A 12,749-nucleotide genomic window follows, 5' to 3' on the forward strand; every position below is an offset into this window, starting at 1 on the left:
ACACAATTCAAAAGTCAGGTTCACCAGATAATTAAAGTCTCACTGTTGTTCTAGCTTATCACAATAAGAGGAAGTGTATCAACTGAACAATGTGAATTTCAGCTGAATAATTACAACCAGATGGTTTTTTTTCTCCAGGAATCATTTTAAGATTATTTGGAAATAAATTGAAATTTACAGATTAGTTGAAGTGTTTTTGAAATTAAACTTTCTCACACTCATGTTTGTAAGGGACCTAAAATGTCCCACCATCTCAGTGTGCTGTGAAATCAGGTATGTTTTTATATTCTCATATTATTACACCGTCTCACTCTTCCTCTTACACCTTATTCCCTTAGTTCTTTCCAATTGTTCTTCTGTACATTTGCTTTCCTGCAGCACAGGAAGGGATGAGTTCTGTTATAACAGCAGGAACCTTTTTTGAGGATAAGCCTGGAGTTATCACCAGAGAGACATTAGATTAAAGCAAACTGACTATTACTCTTCAATTTGCACAAAAACACCAGCGTGGAATCTGTGTAAAATCATGATTCCACCAGAGGATGAAGCTGGATTTTGCCTCAGTGACGATATTAACCGCTTTCCACTTTAACATCCTCCTCAGTCTGACCTGCAGCAGATTTCAAGACTAATCTCTCGCACTTTTAAAAATCCCACCATTCAACTCAAAGCAGAAACACATAAGTCACATTGATGATTTCAGTGATTTATTCTCCCGTTAATATTAGGGCAATTTTATTGCATAAAAAAAATATACAGAGATAACAGCCATTGATTAGTCATTTAATCAATAAATAAAAGATAATTTCTATAAACAACATATTTCAAGTTTTTTTCTCAAGAATAAACACAAACAGTGGGGGGCAGTTTACTGGCCTGTGGAATGAGTCTTGGACAAAAGAGTTGGAGGTGATGAACGACCAGCAGCATGTTTGAAATACCAACGTCTCGTCCTTTTAAGTCATCAGGGAGGACGGTGGAGGGCGAGTGTGTTCACAACACAACGGGCCTCAGGGCGCCCAATTCTAAATGGTTTCATTTTCACTTTTTTTTTAAACAAAGCACAACACGAATGCAAACACAAGCTGTGAAAGTCACGTAAAGTAGTTGAAAGTGAGGGTGTGTGTGTGTGTGGACGAGAGGCGGGGGGGTCAGTCCTCCGACAGCAGCCTGTGGAAATGATCCTTCCTCTTCTTCAGCACCTCCCGACAGTCCTCCTGAAAAAACACAGGCAGAGATATTGGGACCGAACCATGAAGCCGGGGGAGGAAAGAGAGAAAGAGAGCGGGCAGATGCCCGCTCTCGAACAAGTTCTGTCCCAACCAGAGAAGCCTCAGCCAAGGAAGGCGGTTCAATACCTGAAGGTGTCTGCTACTCCTTCTGCACAGAGGCTTTAAACTAAACTTTCTTAAAAACATAAAAGTTTCAGGTTCTTCAAACACGTGATGAGGTTGATGACAGAGAACCTCAGGAACATGCTCCATTGTTTTCAATACGACAGATGTAAGAGATGCTGAGGGAGATTTTCAATCTTGTCCTAACATAACTGATCTTTTAAAACATCTAATTAATTGACTTTTATTGTTTCTTATCTTAAATAAGTCATTAGATTCATTTTAATAAGACACGTTTGTGTGTGATGATGTGAGACGTACCGCTGCAGACAGTTTCTCCATGTAGGAGACGAGTTTGTGGAGCTCTCTGTCCGCGGACTCTCCGGTCCAGCTCTTAATGGGAATCGTGTTCATCAGCTGTGGAAACAACAAAAACCTGTTACTTACATCACCTTTCACAGTGAAGAGGTGAGATGACACAGGGGCTTCAGAACTTCCTCTTCCAAAACAAATCTATAACATATTCAGGGGTATTTGAAGTGTAGGACTGATGATTCTGTTTATTTGAATTGTCAATAAATACCATGAAATCATTGATCCGACTAACTACTAACGTAAGCTGCTCACTTGGTTGTGAGTGGCCAATGAGCCCAGGATAATGTCTAATGTAGCCTGAGTCCCAGCTGTGCAGTGCTTACGTGGTACGGGTAGGTGTGTGGAGCGTTGTCCAGGACCACGGTCTTCGCCAGGTCTCTTCCCAGGACGCTGAGGTCTTTGATGTAGTGGCCGAGGATGCAGGCGCAGTCCTCCTGAAACAGTCGATGTCTAGAAAGATAAAAAATGACAAGGTTAAAAACATTTACTCTCGTTTCGGTGAACCACAGTCGCACTGGAACATGAAAGCCACAAACTAATGGTCCGAACACAAACGGAGCATGTGACGCTCAGGAGTTCTGTCCTCAGGTCAGTGCACCGCTCACGGTCGGGTCGGCAGCAGACTAACACGAGCCGGCCCAGTCGGATCAACCAAAGCAAATACTTTATGAAACACAAGTGGAGGAAGACGTGAGGGAGACATACCGGAACAGTTTCCTCTGCGGGTCCAGAACGTCCAGAATCTTCTCAGCGTATTCCTTCTTTGCACATGTGTAAACAAACAGCTGGAAGAGAAACCAAACAGCAGCTGGAACCGACTCCACACAAACCAGAGCTCAGTGGGCAACATGGACTCTACATAAACACTTCAATTTATATTTGTGTTCAAAGGAAGATAAGAAAGTAATAGAGTCAAGTTGATTGAGCTGGATTCAAATAAAATAAAGGGGGGAGTTCAACACAAACCTCATAGACTTTTGACATGGACTGAAGGAACTCTTTCAGATGTGGTCGAAGGATCATGTGCACCTGACAGGAACAAAGAAAGATGAAAGTATAAATCAACTTGTAAATATATGTTTTCTCACTTTCTTCCCTGGTTCCTTTTTGAATATCTAAACCTCTTTTTGACAAAGCATTTTAAATAATCAAATTTCATGCTGTATTGTTAATCTTCTGGGTTTTTCAATACATTGATGAAAAAGTGATTTCAGTGTTTTCAGAGATGAACAGAGACATTTTATACGGCATGTTTACAGATCATTGTAAATTTGAATCTGGATTAATGAATATTAATCAGAATACGCCACTGAATATTTCAAAACTGTCTTGTTGTCAATCTTTACGTTCAGCCAATGCTTTATAATGTTTATTCCAAATGATTTCAGAATGAAAATCATGTAAAAACTATAATAGTAACAAAGAGTGTGAGCAGCAGCCAGTGGTCACCTTGTACTGATTGTCCTGGAACGCCGTGTTGAAGGTGAACTCTGCTCCTTCGACCGCGTTCAGAGAGCTGAACATCAGCGTCTCCTCCTGGAAGGACACAGATCAGTCTGACTTAGTCTACTTCACTTCTGTTCAGACTGCTTTCTCCTTGTGTGTGCGATGGTGAGAGTGCACAGACACACAATGAAAACTGACAGTCTGACCATCCCACAGTAAAGTGGCCGGGCCTCCACCTGATGGAAAAATGTATTTCACGAAACAAACCAGTTGCACTAGTTTTACTTCCTTACACTTGAAGTCTGGATCTATCTTAGCTCCACCTTTGGTCTTGCAGTGTGACAGATGATGTTCTCTTTAATGACTTGATTATACATCAAAAGGGGGGGAACTGATTTAAGACACATGGACATAAAAAAAGAACTGGTTGACCACGTAGGGCAGGATAATATTCATGTGTGTGACTTATTTTTCCCCGTATCCCCAGAGTAAGAATCCACACAGAAGTCAACTCACCAGGTCGAGCACCAGCGTGGCCTCTGGAGTGCTCCTGGTCTTGGGGGGAATGTCTCTGAGTCGCGGGGGGGAATAATCTCTACTAGACTGTGACGGTATGTTCTTGATGAAGGTAAATCTGGAAATAAAAATAACACTCTTTAGGAACCGAAAGAATCAGTGACACCTTGAGAGTTGTGTGTAGAGTGGTGTTGAGTTCTGCAGAAGTAAATTATAATAGTCAAACTCACACATGACAAAACAGCTGTAACATTTTGAATTGACAGAACTGGGTTTCCATTCATTTTGCACCCAGGTGTTTGCGTTTTCTCTGATGAAGAAAAGTCTGTACTCATTTTATTAACTATAAGTTCACGATCAGTTGTGTGGTAAGGCGGTGGAGAAACATTAAGAGACATTCACTCACGGGTTGAAGACGTCCTCGTCCTCAACTCCGGCCAGAAGTTCATCGGAGCCGAAACCAAACACACCTTGTTCTGGACTCAACAAAATGCTCTTTCTAGTACCATTCGAATCTGGACAGAGAAAAACAACATGTTTAAGAAGTGAGAACCAAAAGAACATGAGCAGACGAGCAAACAGGGAAACTTGATACTTTGATCTTGTAGCTGCAACACAACACAGATGCAAGTGAAGCCTCTCATGTGCACAGTGAGAATCATATTAAAGCTGTTTACAGCATCACCATTGATTCTGACTTTTTCACAAGGGAGTGGTTATGACTCGTACCGGCTCTGACACTGAGGTGGTTTTATAACAACTCCCTCACACAACTCGATATGGTCATTGTCATGTTTGTTCTCAGCTGCTTGAAATTTGGCTTTTGAACAAGGTGGCACTTTGTGTAAAGGAGTAATTATTGAACATGTCCCATCACTCAATGGGATCATCAAGACAGTTACCATCTTTCTTCACATTGTCGCAAGTGAACGTTACACAAGGTTTAAGTTCAGGGGGCTAACAGGGTAAATATCCAGTTGCCCTGTTTCAGATATTCATATTCATACATACAGAGCTCATCCAAGCAATGTCTAGAAAAGTCCAGAGTTGTAGTGTACGTGTGAAAGCAGCTCGAGTCTGTCACCAGTAAAATAGAGACAAACCGTCACCACATTAATACGAGCTGAGCAGTTCAAGAGCTTCCTGCTGTTCTTTTTATTTGAGACACTTACACTGGGAATTTGCCACCAGCCACCAGAAAGATGCTGACACATTTAGGCCATAGTCAGTTTACACCACAGATCACTTTCATAATTTTTGTGTTTTAATCAAGACCAGATTGTTGAAACTCAGAACAGAAGCTGCACTCACTCTCTTTGCTGGGTGTGAGGAAACGCACAATGGGCGAGTAAATGTTTCTGGCTGTCGAGTTGCTGGGGGACCCCGGGTCGATCTCGGACAGGATGCGCTCGGGACGCAGGGCGGGTCTGACCGGAGTCTTGAAAGACAAATCTAGACCACAAGAAGACGATCAGTCAGAGAAACACAAGAGCAGAAAGTGAAAGGAATCATCCATGAGAAAATCTGGGCGGTGCGAACCGGTTTCTCTGTCCTCCACAGCGATGGCTCTCTTCCTGGCTCGGCCGCGAGGAAGCCGCCGCCTCACCATGGTGGGAACTTCATCGTCTGAGTGGTGGGATTCTGTATCCAAAGTTTCTTCAACCTACAAAGTAAAAGAGCATATAAAAGCATGTAACAATTCCATTTAAGTGTTTGAATTTGGATGTGATATTGAGAAGATAAACACAATTCAGATCTTTTACTAGGAGTTAACACCAGTAGATATGCCATGGATATGGCATTAGATAAACTGTCATGATGTGCAACTATTCCAGCCTCAAAACAGACGAGAGAGAAAATCATTAGTCATCATGTTGAGGCCTTTACTGGGTTTTTTTTGGAGTCAGATAAATCAGAATTTGAAATCCCTCAATGATTGTGCAGCTTTTAACATTCAGGCTCTATTAAACCCCAATAACCTGAATATCATTTTATAATTATTTACAACTGTTAATTTGGTTTTAAGTAGTCTGTTGAGGTCAGATTCAAATCACATTAAGGCCTGGTTTCAAAGTGCGATTGTTTGGATGGTTTCACACCAAAATACCACAAATGTTGTCCTCAAAAAGGTATTTCATTCTGGAGAGCAATGAGCATTGAGGTCGTCCTACTTCTCTACAGCTGTGGAAGTGGTCAGAACTACTCACAACAGGATACTTTAAAACAGAGACAAAACAATATGCATTCAGGATTGAGCTTATTTTAAATTCAAAGCAGACACAAAAGGCAAAGGTGTAACCAAACAGAGCAGAACCAGTTTGGAGTTGAAAGTCTGCTGGAAGGAAAGGAGGCAAACAGGAAGGTTGGTTCAGCCCTGATTTACTCGAAGTAAAACACAGGCTTACATTATATATCTATTTATTGTATTTAACTTGCTGTTGCACAAAAGGGAGCCATAAACCAAACTATAGGGATTCACAGCTCCGGTCTGAATGGTAACAGTCAGCGTGCTTGTGTCTTGGTGACCTACTTTTAACTGGGACCCTCTCTCATATGGAACTGGTCTATTTAACTCCCAGTGCGTTGTATACTCTGAGCCTCACAAACCCAGACAGGGACGTACTGCAGCCGTAAACACAGAGAGCTTAAACACTGGGGCTGATTTGTATCCTAGTGACGAGCATGACTGGTTTACTTCATACTTCATTTCCAAAAATCCCCCGATGCTGAACTAAAACTGTTAATATCAGTAAACGTTTTCACAAAAATTCTACATTTAAGATCAAATAGAGATAATAGTTCCTAGATTATTCAGGACGAGCGGTGATCTTTAGGTGATTAAAAGATTGAATAAAAGGGGTCACTATTGTTAATTAATTCGTTAGAGGGTATTTTTCAATCATAAATACATAAAACCCTTGTTTGTAGACACTAAATATACTTCTACAGCATCAGTCCATTAAAGATTGTTGCTTGGAAACATCTGAAGTTTCCACTTTGCAAACAGGAACCTGATGTTTTGACTCGGTCACTGATATTATACAGAGACAGAGGAGCTCAGTATATCAGTTTACACACATTATGTTAACAGGAAATACACAAAGCAACATGATGCACATGAGCCATTGAATTGCACGTGTAGAAATAAGTATCTCACAGTTTCATGAGTTAAACCTGCAAATTCAACAGCACCACGAGTAGCGACCATCAAAATGACAACAAACCTTCATGGAGGTAGCATTTCATGTTAGCTACATTAGCAATTAGCCAACTATACTTCATTATATATATTAACATATGTCAAAATAAGAGCAGTTGACCACGCAGGCACAGAGTAATGTTATGATTGGAGAAGTAAAGTATGATTGTTGTGGATTAAACGCTATTTGACAGGAAGCTAAGGAGCAGATGGGACCTGTTACTTCATTTAAAATTCAACAATTTATGTGGATGAAAGCATGGATTTGTTGTGTTGTTGTTGTTGTATCAGTGGTGGAAAAGCCTCCTTCAGTCCAGACTCTGCTCCATCACAACAACAGCGAGCTAACGCTGTTGTTGTGATGGGGAAGCTAGCTAGCTAACGTCCGGCTAACTAGCATCGTAGCTACCCAGGCGACCGTGTACACCCCGGAATCGGAGGCTGACAGGCCGGACACCGTTCACAATGACCCGGGGAGCGATGGATGAAACAGTCGGTCTCTCAGGCGGTCGGTACCTGGGTCACTACTGGTACCGGGCTCTCGGGCACCACTAGCGGGCTCTCAGGCACCGGCAGCGGGCTCTCAGGCACCGGCGGGCGGGCTCGTCTCGGGGTCGCTTTGACGGCGGCCGGGCGGGGGTTGGTCCTCCTCGGGGTGTCCGGGGAGGTCGTCTTGTGAGACCTGAGTCTCATCTTCTTTCTTCATACGAGACTGGAAACCAATAAACAAGCAAACCTCCTCCTCCCAGTCGGTGATGCCGCTTCTGTCTCGGTTTCTTTTTGTTTTGCTTTATTCCACCAGGCTTCAGCGCTTTCAAGAGTTGACTCCGCCCGCCCCGATCAGCCCCGCGTCCTCTCGAACCGCCGTTTAAATCTGCCGGGGTGCGATAGGTTCGTAGCTGCTGACACGCTCAGGGGGCGGTGCTCGAGTCACGTTCACAGGTCACGTTGCAGGACGAAAACCAATGTAGGTCAATTTATAAAACAAGTGTGAGGAGAAGGTTTTCATCCAGTTTAGAGCTTTTACACTTTAATACCATTTAAATTCAAAGATATAACAAACTGTCATTTAAAAAATATACAATAATGTCTAGAGCCTAAAACAAGGGGGGTGTTAACAGAAACCTTATTTAATTGCCATTTCCCATTAAAGGTTCAGTGTGTAGAATTGAGTGACATCTAGTGGTGAAGTGTCATGTTGCAGCTGAAATCCCCCTCACCTCACCCGCCCCCCCCCTTCCAAACATGAAATAGAACATGTGGGAACCTTCAGTTGTCATAAAAACTCAAAGGGTGTTTAGTTTGTCCAGTCTGGGCTACTGTGATTGATTCTGACTTTTTCACAAGGGAGTGGTTATGACTCGTACTGGCTCTGACACTGAGGTGGTTTTATAACAACTCCCTCACACAATTCGATATGGTCATTGTCATGTTTGTTCTCAGCTGCTTGAAATTTGGCTTTTGAACAAGGTGGCACTTTGTGTAAAGGTGTAATTATTGAACATGTCCCATCACTAAGACAGTTACCATCTTTCTTCACATTGTCTCAAGTGAACATTACACAAAGTTTAAGTTCGGGGGCTAACAGGGTAAATATCCAGTTGTCCTGATTCAGATATTCGTATCCATACATACAGAGCTCCTCCAAGCAATGTCTAGAAAAGTCCAGAGTTGCAGTGCACGTGTGAAAGCAGCTTCAGTCTGTCACCGGTAAAATAGAGACGTTAATCCCCATTTAAATTCAAAGATATAACAAACTGTCATTTAAAAAAAATACAATAATGTCTAAAGCCTAAAACAAGGGGGGTGTTAACATAAATCTTATTTAATTGCCATTTCCCATTAAAGGTTCAGTGTGTAGAATTGAGTGACATCTAGTGGTGAAGTGTCATGTTGCAGCTGAATACCCCCTCACCTCACCCCCCCCCCCCTTCCAAACATGAAATAGAACCTGTGGGAACCGTCAGTTGTCATAAAAACTCAAAAGGTGTTTAGTTTGTCCAGTCTGGGCTACTGTAAAAAAAACATAGCTGCCTCCATAGAGAGGACCTGCTTTAAATATAAAGGACACATTCTAGGGTAATGATGATTTAACGAAACATGATTTTTTCTTTGTTATAGATTATAAGAGCCTGGGGACATAAGCTGCGTTTAACTATAAATGGAAATAAGACCGATGAGGTTTAAGTGCTTAGTTATTTTGTGGAGACGACATAAATGTGAACAATAACAGATGAGCTAAAGAATTCAAATGGATGGAACATGTTCTTTAATGTACTGATAAACAGGTTTACCAACTTTCAACATGAACAAAAACACATCCGAAGCTCTGCTGACATTTAAGAAAGGTGATATTTTATTAATATCAGATTCAAAATAAAAGTATTCACACAAACACATATTGAGTAAATATATGTGTAGAAGAATAGCTCTTCACCCTTCAAAAAATCGAAAAGAAAAAAAAATGAATAAAACAAAAACAAAACAGTTGCATTGCCCGTCGCCACTTCACTGTTACCATGGTTACCGGGACACATCCCATTCATCAAAAATAAAAATAAAATAAAAGTAATCATTTATAGAAAAAAGGAGGAATAAACACACATTTACAGACTGAGAAATGACTTGCAGTACTAACAGTGGTACTAGAAGCAGTACTTGTTGTAGCACTAGTAGTATGTAGCTGTTGAGCTGGAGGTTCCCTGTGGTTGGTGCTTAATTAAACGGAACAGCAGAAGTGTTAAGAGCCTGTAACACAGAGAGGAGAGGGACAGAGGAAAACACCTCAGGGTCCAAAATGAGCCTTTTATTCACCAACCAGGGTGAAATAAATATCCACTGAGGAGATTTAGATATTCATATTCAGCCAATGTAACATTATAAATACACCAGAGTTTTCCCCCCCCCCCAAATCCATGTTACAGTTCATTTCGGACCCTGGCGTCGACCCTGGCGCCCTCGTTGTGTACCCACTACACTGTAACTGGAGCCCTCACTGGGTTAAATGCATCAAACTGGAGGCAGAGGTAGATTTTCCTGAGAAGTTGTAAGAGACAAAAAGACAGAGTTTGTTTCAGTTCTGAAGCTGACGCAGAGACACACGGAGCACGCACACACGCAAGCACACACACACTCACACACGATTACGTCACACGCTTCCCTAAAATAATGACACTGTTATCGTCATGATTATCGCTATATTAATAAATCTGCTCTAAATGTAATCTCAGTGTGCCACGGTTGCTACAGCATATCAAGAAAACAAAAAGCAAAGACAGCAAAAACAAACAAAAAAACAATATAAACATGATATAATCCAGAGCCCTAAAAAGCCATATTTCAGAAATAATCTATTAAATGAATCTCGGTAATACAGGTTAATAAATTCATATTACAATTGTCACAGCAGAAGGCATCTTGTTATTTTCTCAACATCATCCTTTTCCCTTCTCCACCTTCCACCTGACGGAGGTGAAGTCAGTGGCGAAGTCCAGTCCAAAAGCCCCTGAACCCACATACACCCGTAAAATGCTCTGGCTAAAGTTCAACGCCTGAAGCGAGTGGGACCTGGTAAGAGGTTGTTTTAGCTACAGCTCCGGTGGGAGTGAAAGCAGCAGTGTTTCAAGAAGAACAGCCCAGAAGCTTTGATGTGTGAGATTTGGGGATCAACTCCTGAACAGCACAACATTTACTACTTATATTGTCGAGAAAATCAAGCTCCAAGACAAAAAAAAAAAAAAATGCAATTTGCATTAAGACAATAAGTCCGGCTGCGGGCATTGATCTGATCTGTGGCCTCAAACAAAGCAGACTGAAACGGAAATCAATCCGAGCTTTTAACTGCATTACCACAACAACAACAACAATAATGTAACCATGACAAACAGAGACACGGCCTGAGAACTGCAGATGCAAAGTCCTCATGTTGATCTAATGAGGAAAGCCACCTGCAAACAGTCACATGACGCAGCTGGTAGCGTTCAGACAAAACACAGCCAGAGTCTGCTCCGACCTCAACACTCACACGAGGTGCCGACAGAGTTCAGGCTGACTCCGTGTTCACAGCTGCACTTTCCCAACGTCTCTTCACAGAGCAGCTCCCTCTGATACACGGGAAACCTGCCTGAGCGCAGATCCAGAGAAACCCACAAGACGGGAGATCTGATTATTGATTGTTCACCGATTGTGTCTTTGGTTTCTGAATGAATGCTGATTATCTAAGTGTTGCTTGATGATTGAAAGAAAACCCTGGAAACACTGGAAGGAAATTAAGACATGAACACTTTAAATATGTCATTTGTTTGGCTGCATATGAATCCTCCAGCCTTCGATTAAAACCAAGTCATTCCATTTAGGAGATCTAGATTGATTGTGCGTCGTTACAAAAAACCACCACCGGGGGGAGCTCTAACTGCAGAGATGGAAGCATCTTGAGGATACTGACTTCTCTTGATTCCCCCTCATCCTTCAATAAGGATTGTCTGCGGTCTCTACAATCTCTTTCATAGTCAACGATTAATAACCCAGCATCAACTACATCTGGACTCGTTTCCTCGTGAGAACACAGCCCTCAACAGGATCCTCTGTTGCGGCTGGTGCAGAGAGATCTGCCAAAGCTTTTTTCTGATTTGAGGTAGAAATGGGGCGTGATTGTGTTTGAAGGGATGTCAAAGTGTTTGGAGGTAAACTGTGTTGTCATAGCATCTCCTGATTGTCGCTACCACGCAATTAAATACATGCCGGCCTTCCCTGAGGGCGCTGCCATGCACCCACAGAGAGGGAGAGAAAGAGAAAGAGAGAGAGAGACAAACAGAGAGCTGCAGTACCTCCGCTTTTCAAATGCAAATATCCCACAGGTCAATAGATATACGATAAACATGGATCTGCTGAAGTGTGTGTGTGTGGGGGGGTGCAGGTGCTTGAGTGTTGCCTCAGGGGCCAAAGGGTCAAGGGGTCAAATCTTAAGAAGAAATGTTGATCCTTTAGATTTAGATTGATTGATTGAATTTTGGCTTTCTTTAGCAGCCCCCCCCCAACGACAGGCCTTTATGTGATTGTCAGTCACTACAAGCAAATGTGACATCTGCTCCTCAGGAAGAGGCAGAGACAGATGCACGGCTCTCAGTGAGTCTCTAAACTGACCAACAAGAATGAACACATCCTTTTATACTGTACCATGTGACAGAGGTGACTGAACTCCCTGTTTGTTCAGGCTGTGACTGGAGGTTAGCTTAGCATGTAAACACCAACTTTACTGTAGAGACTACGCTGCCCTGCGACGACACCATGCAATAACGAAATACTTGGTCAGAGGTGATTTCAAAACCTGAATCTGATTTTCTGACATTTTACGTTCTCAAAGTAATTATAACATTGTCTAATCTATACTTTTTTTTGGGGGGGGTGCAGAAGAACTGCATGGGAAATAGATAAAAACGATTAACAAAAGAGGCTAATTTATTCATACGTTGTGGTTTTGAGTTTTTTGTGTAACATAAATAAGATGATAGCTAAATATTTTATCATCAGGGAGAAATGTCTGAATCACAATTTCAAAATGTGTTTTGTAAATATTAATTTCCTAAACTACTTGGTTAGTACAAATGTACAGGGGGCTTAGTAAAATTTTTGTATTTTCTATGTTTTTCATTATATTATTACATTTCAAGATATTTATGTACACTGCATGATTATTTAAAAAATGAAAGGTGTTTTCATTGTAGAAGGGACATATGTAAGGTGTCTCAACCCTAACTCTATTTCTAACAGGGATGTGAATCTTTCACGTCAGGCTCCATCATGTGAATCACTACTGCATGAAAATCATTCACATGTTAAAAGGCAAAAAGGTTTCGGGCTGATTGATGTGTGAGTTGTTC

General features: G+C 41.7%; 1 protein-coding gene across 1 annotated transcript; it reads right to left on the reverse strand.

Moving 5' to 3' along the window:
* Positions 1–690: 690 nt before the first annotated feature.
* On the reverse strand, positions 691–7,721 carry ctdspl3 (CTD (carboxy-terminal domain, RNA polymerase II, polypeptide A) small phosphatase like 3). Its single transcript, XM_061078363.1, has 11 exons — positions 7,387–7,721; positions 5,211–5,334; positions 4,983–5,123; positions 4,078–4,186; positions 3,672–3,789; positions 3,159–3,245; positions 2,676–2,738; positions 2,415–2,494; positions 2,033–2,159; positions 1,656–1,751; positions 691–1,217 (listed from the first exon to the last, which is right to left on the reverse strand). Exons 1-11 carry the CDS (start codon positions 7,561–7,563, stop codon positions 1,152–1,154), a joined length of 1,188 nt encoding a protein of 395 aa, XP_060934346.1. The 5' UTR covers positions 7,564–7,721; the 3' UTR covers positions 691–1,151.
* Positions 7,722–12,749: the final 5,028 nt, after the last annotated feature.

The sequence above is a fragment of the Limanda limanda genome, chromosome 9 (assembly GCF_963576545.1).
Source record: "Limanda limanda chromosome 9, fLimLim1.1, whole genome shotgun sequence".
Taxonomy (NCBI): Eukaryota; Metazoa; Chordata; class Actinopteri; order Pleuronectiformes; family Pleuronectidae; genus Limanda; species Limanda limanda.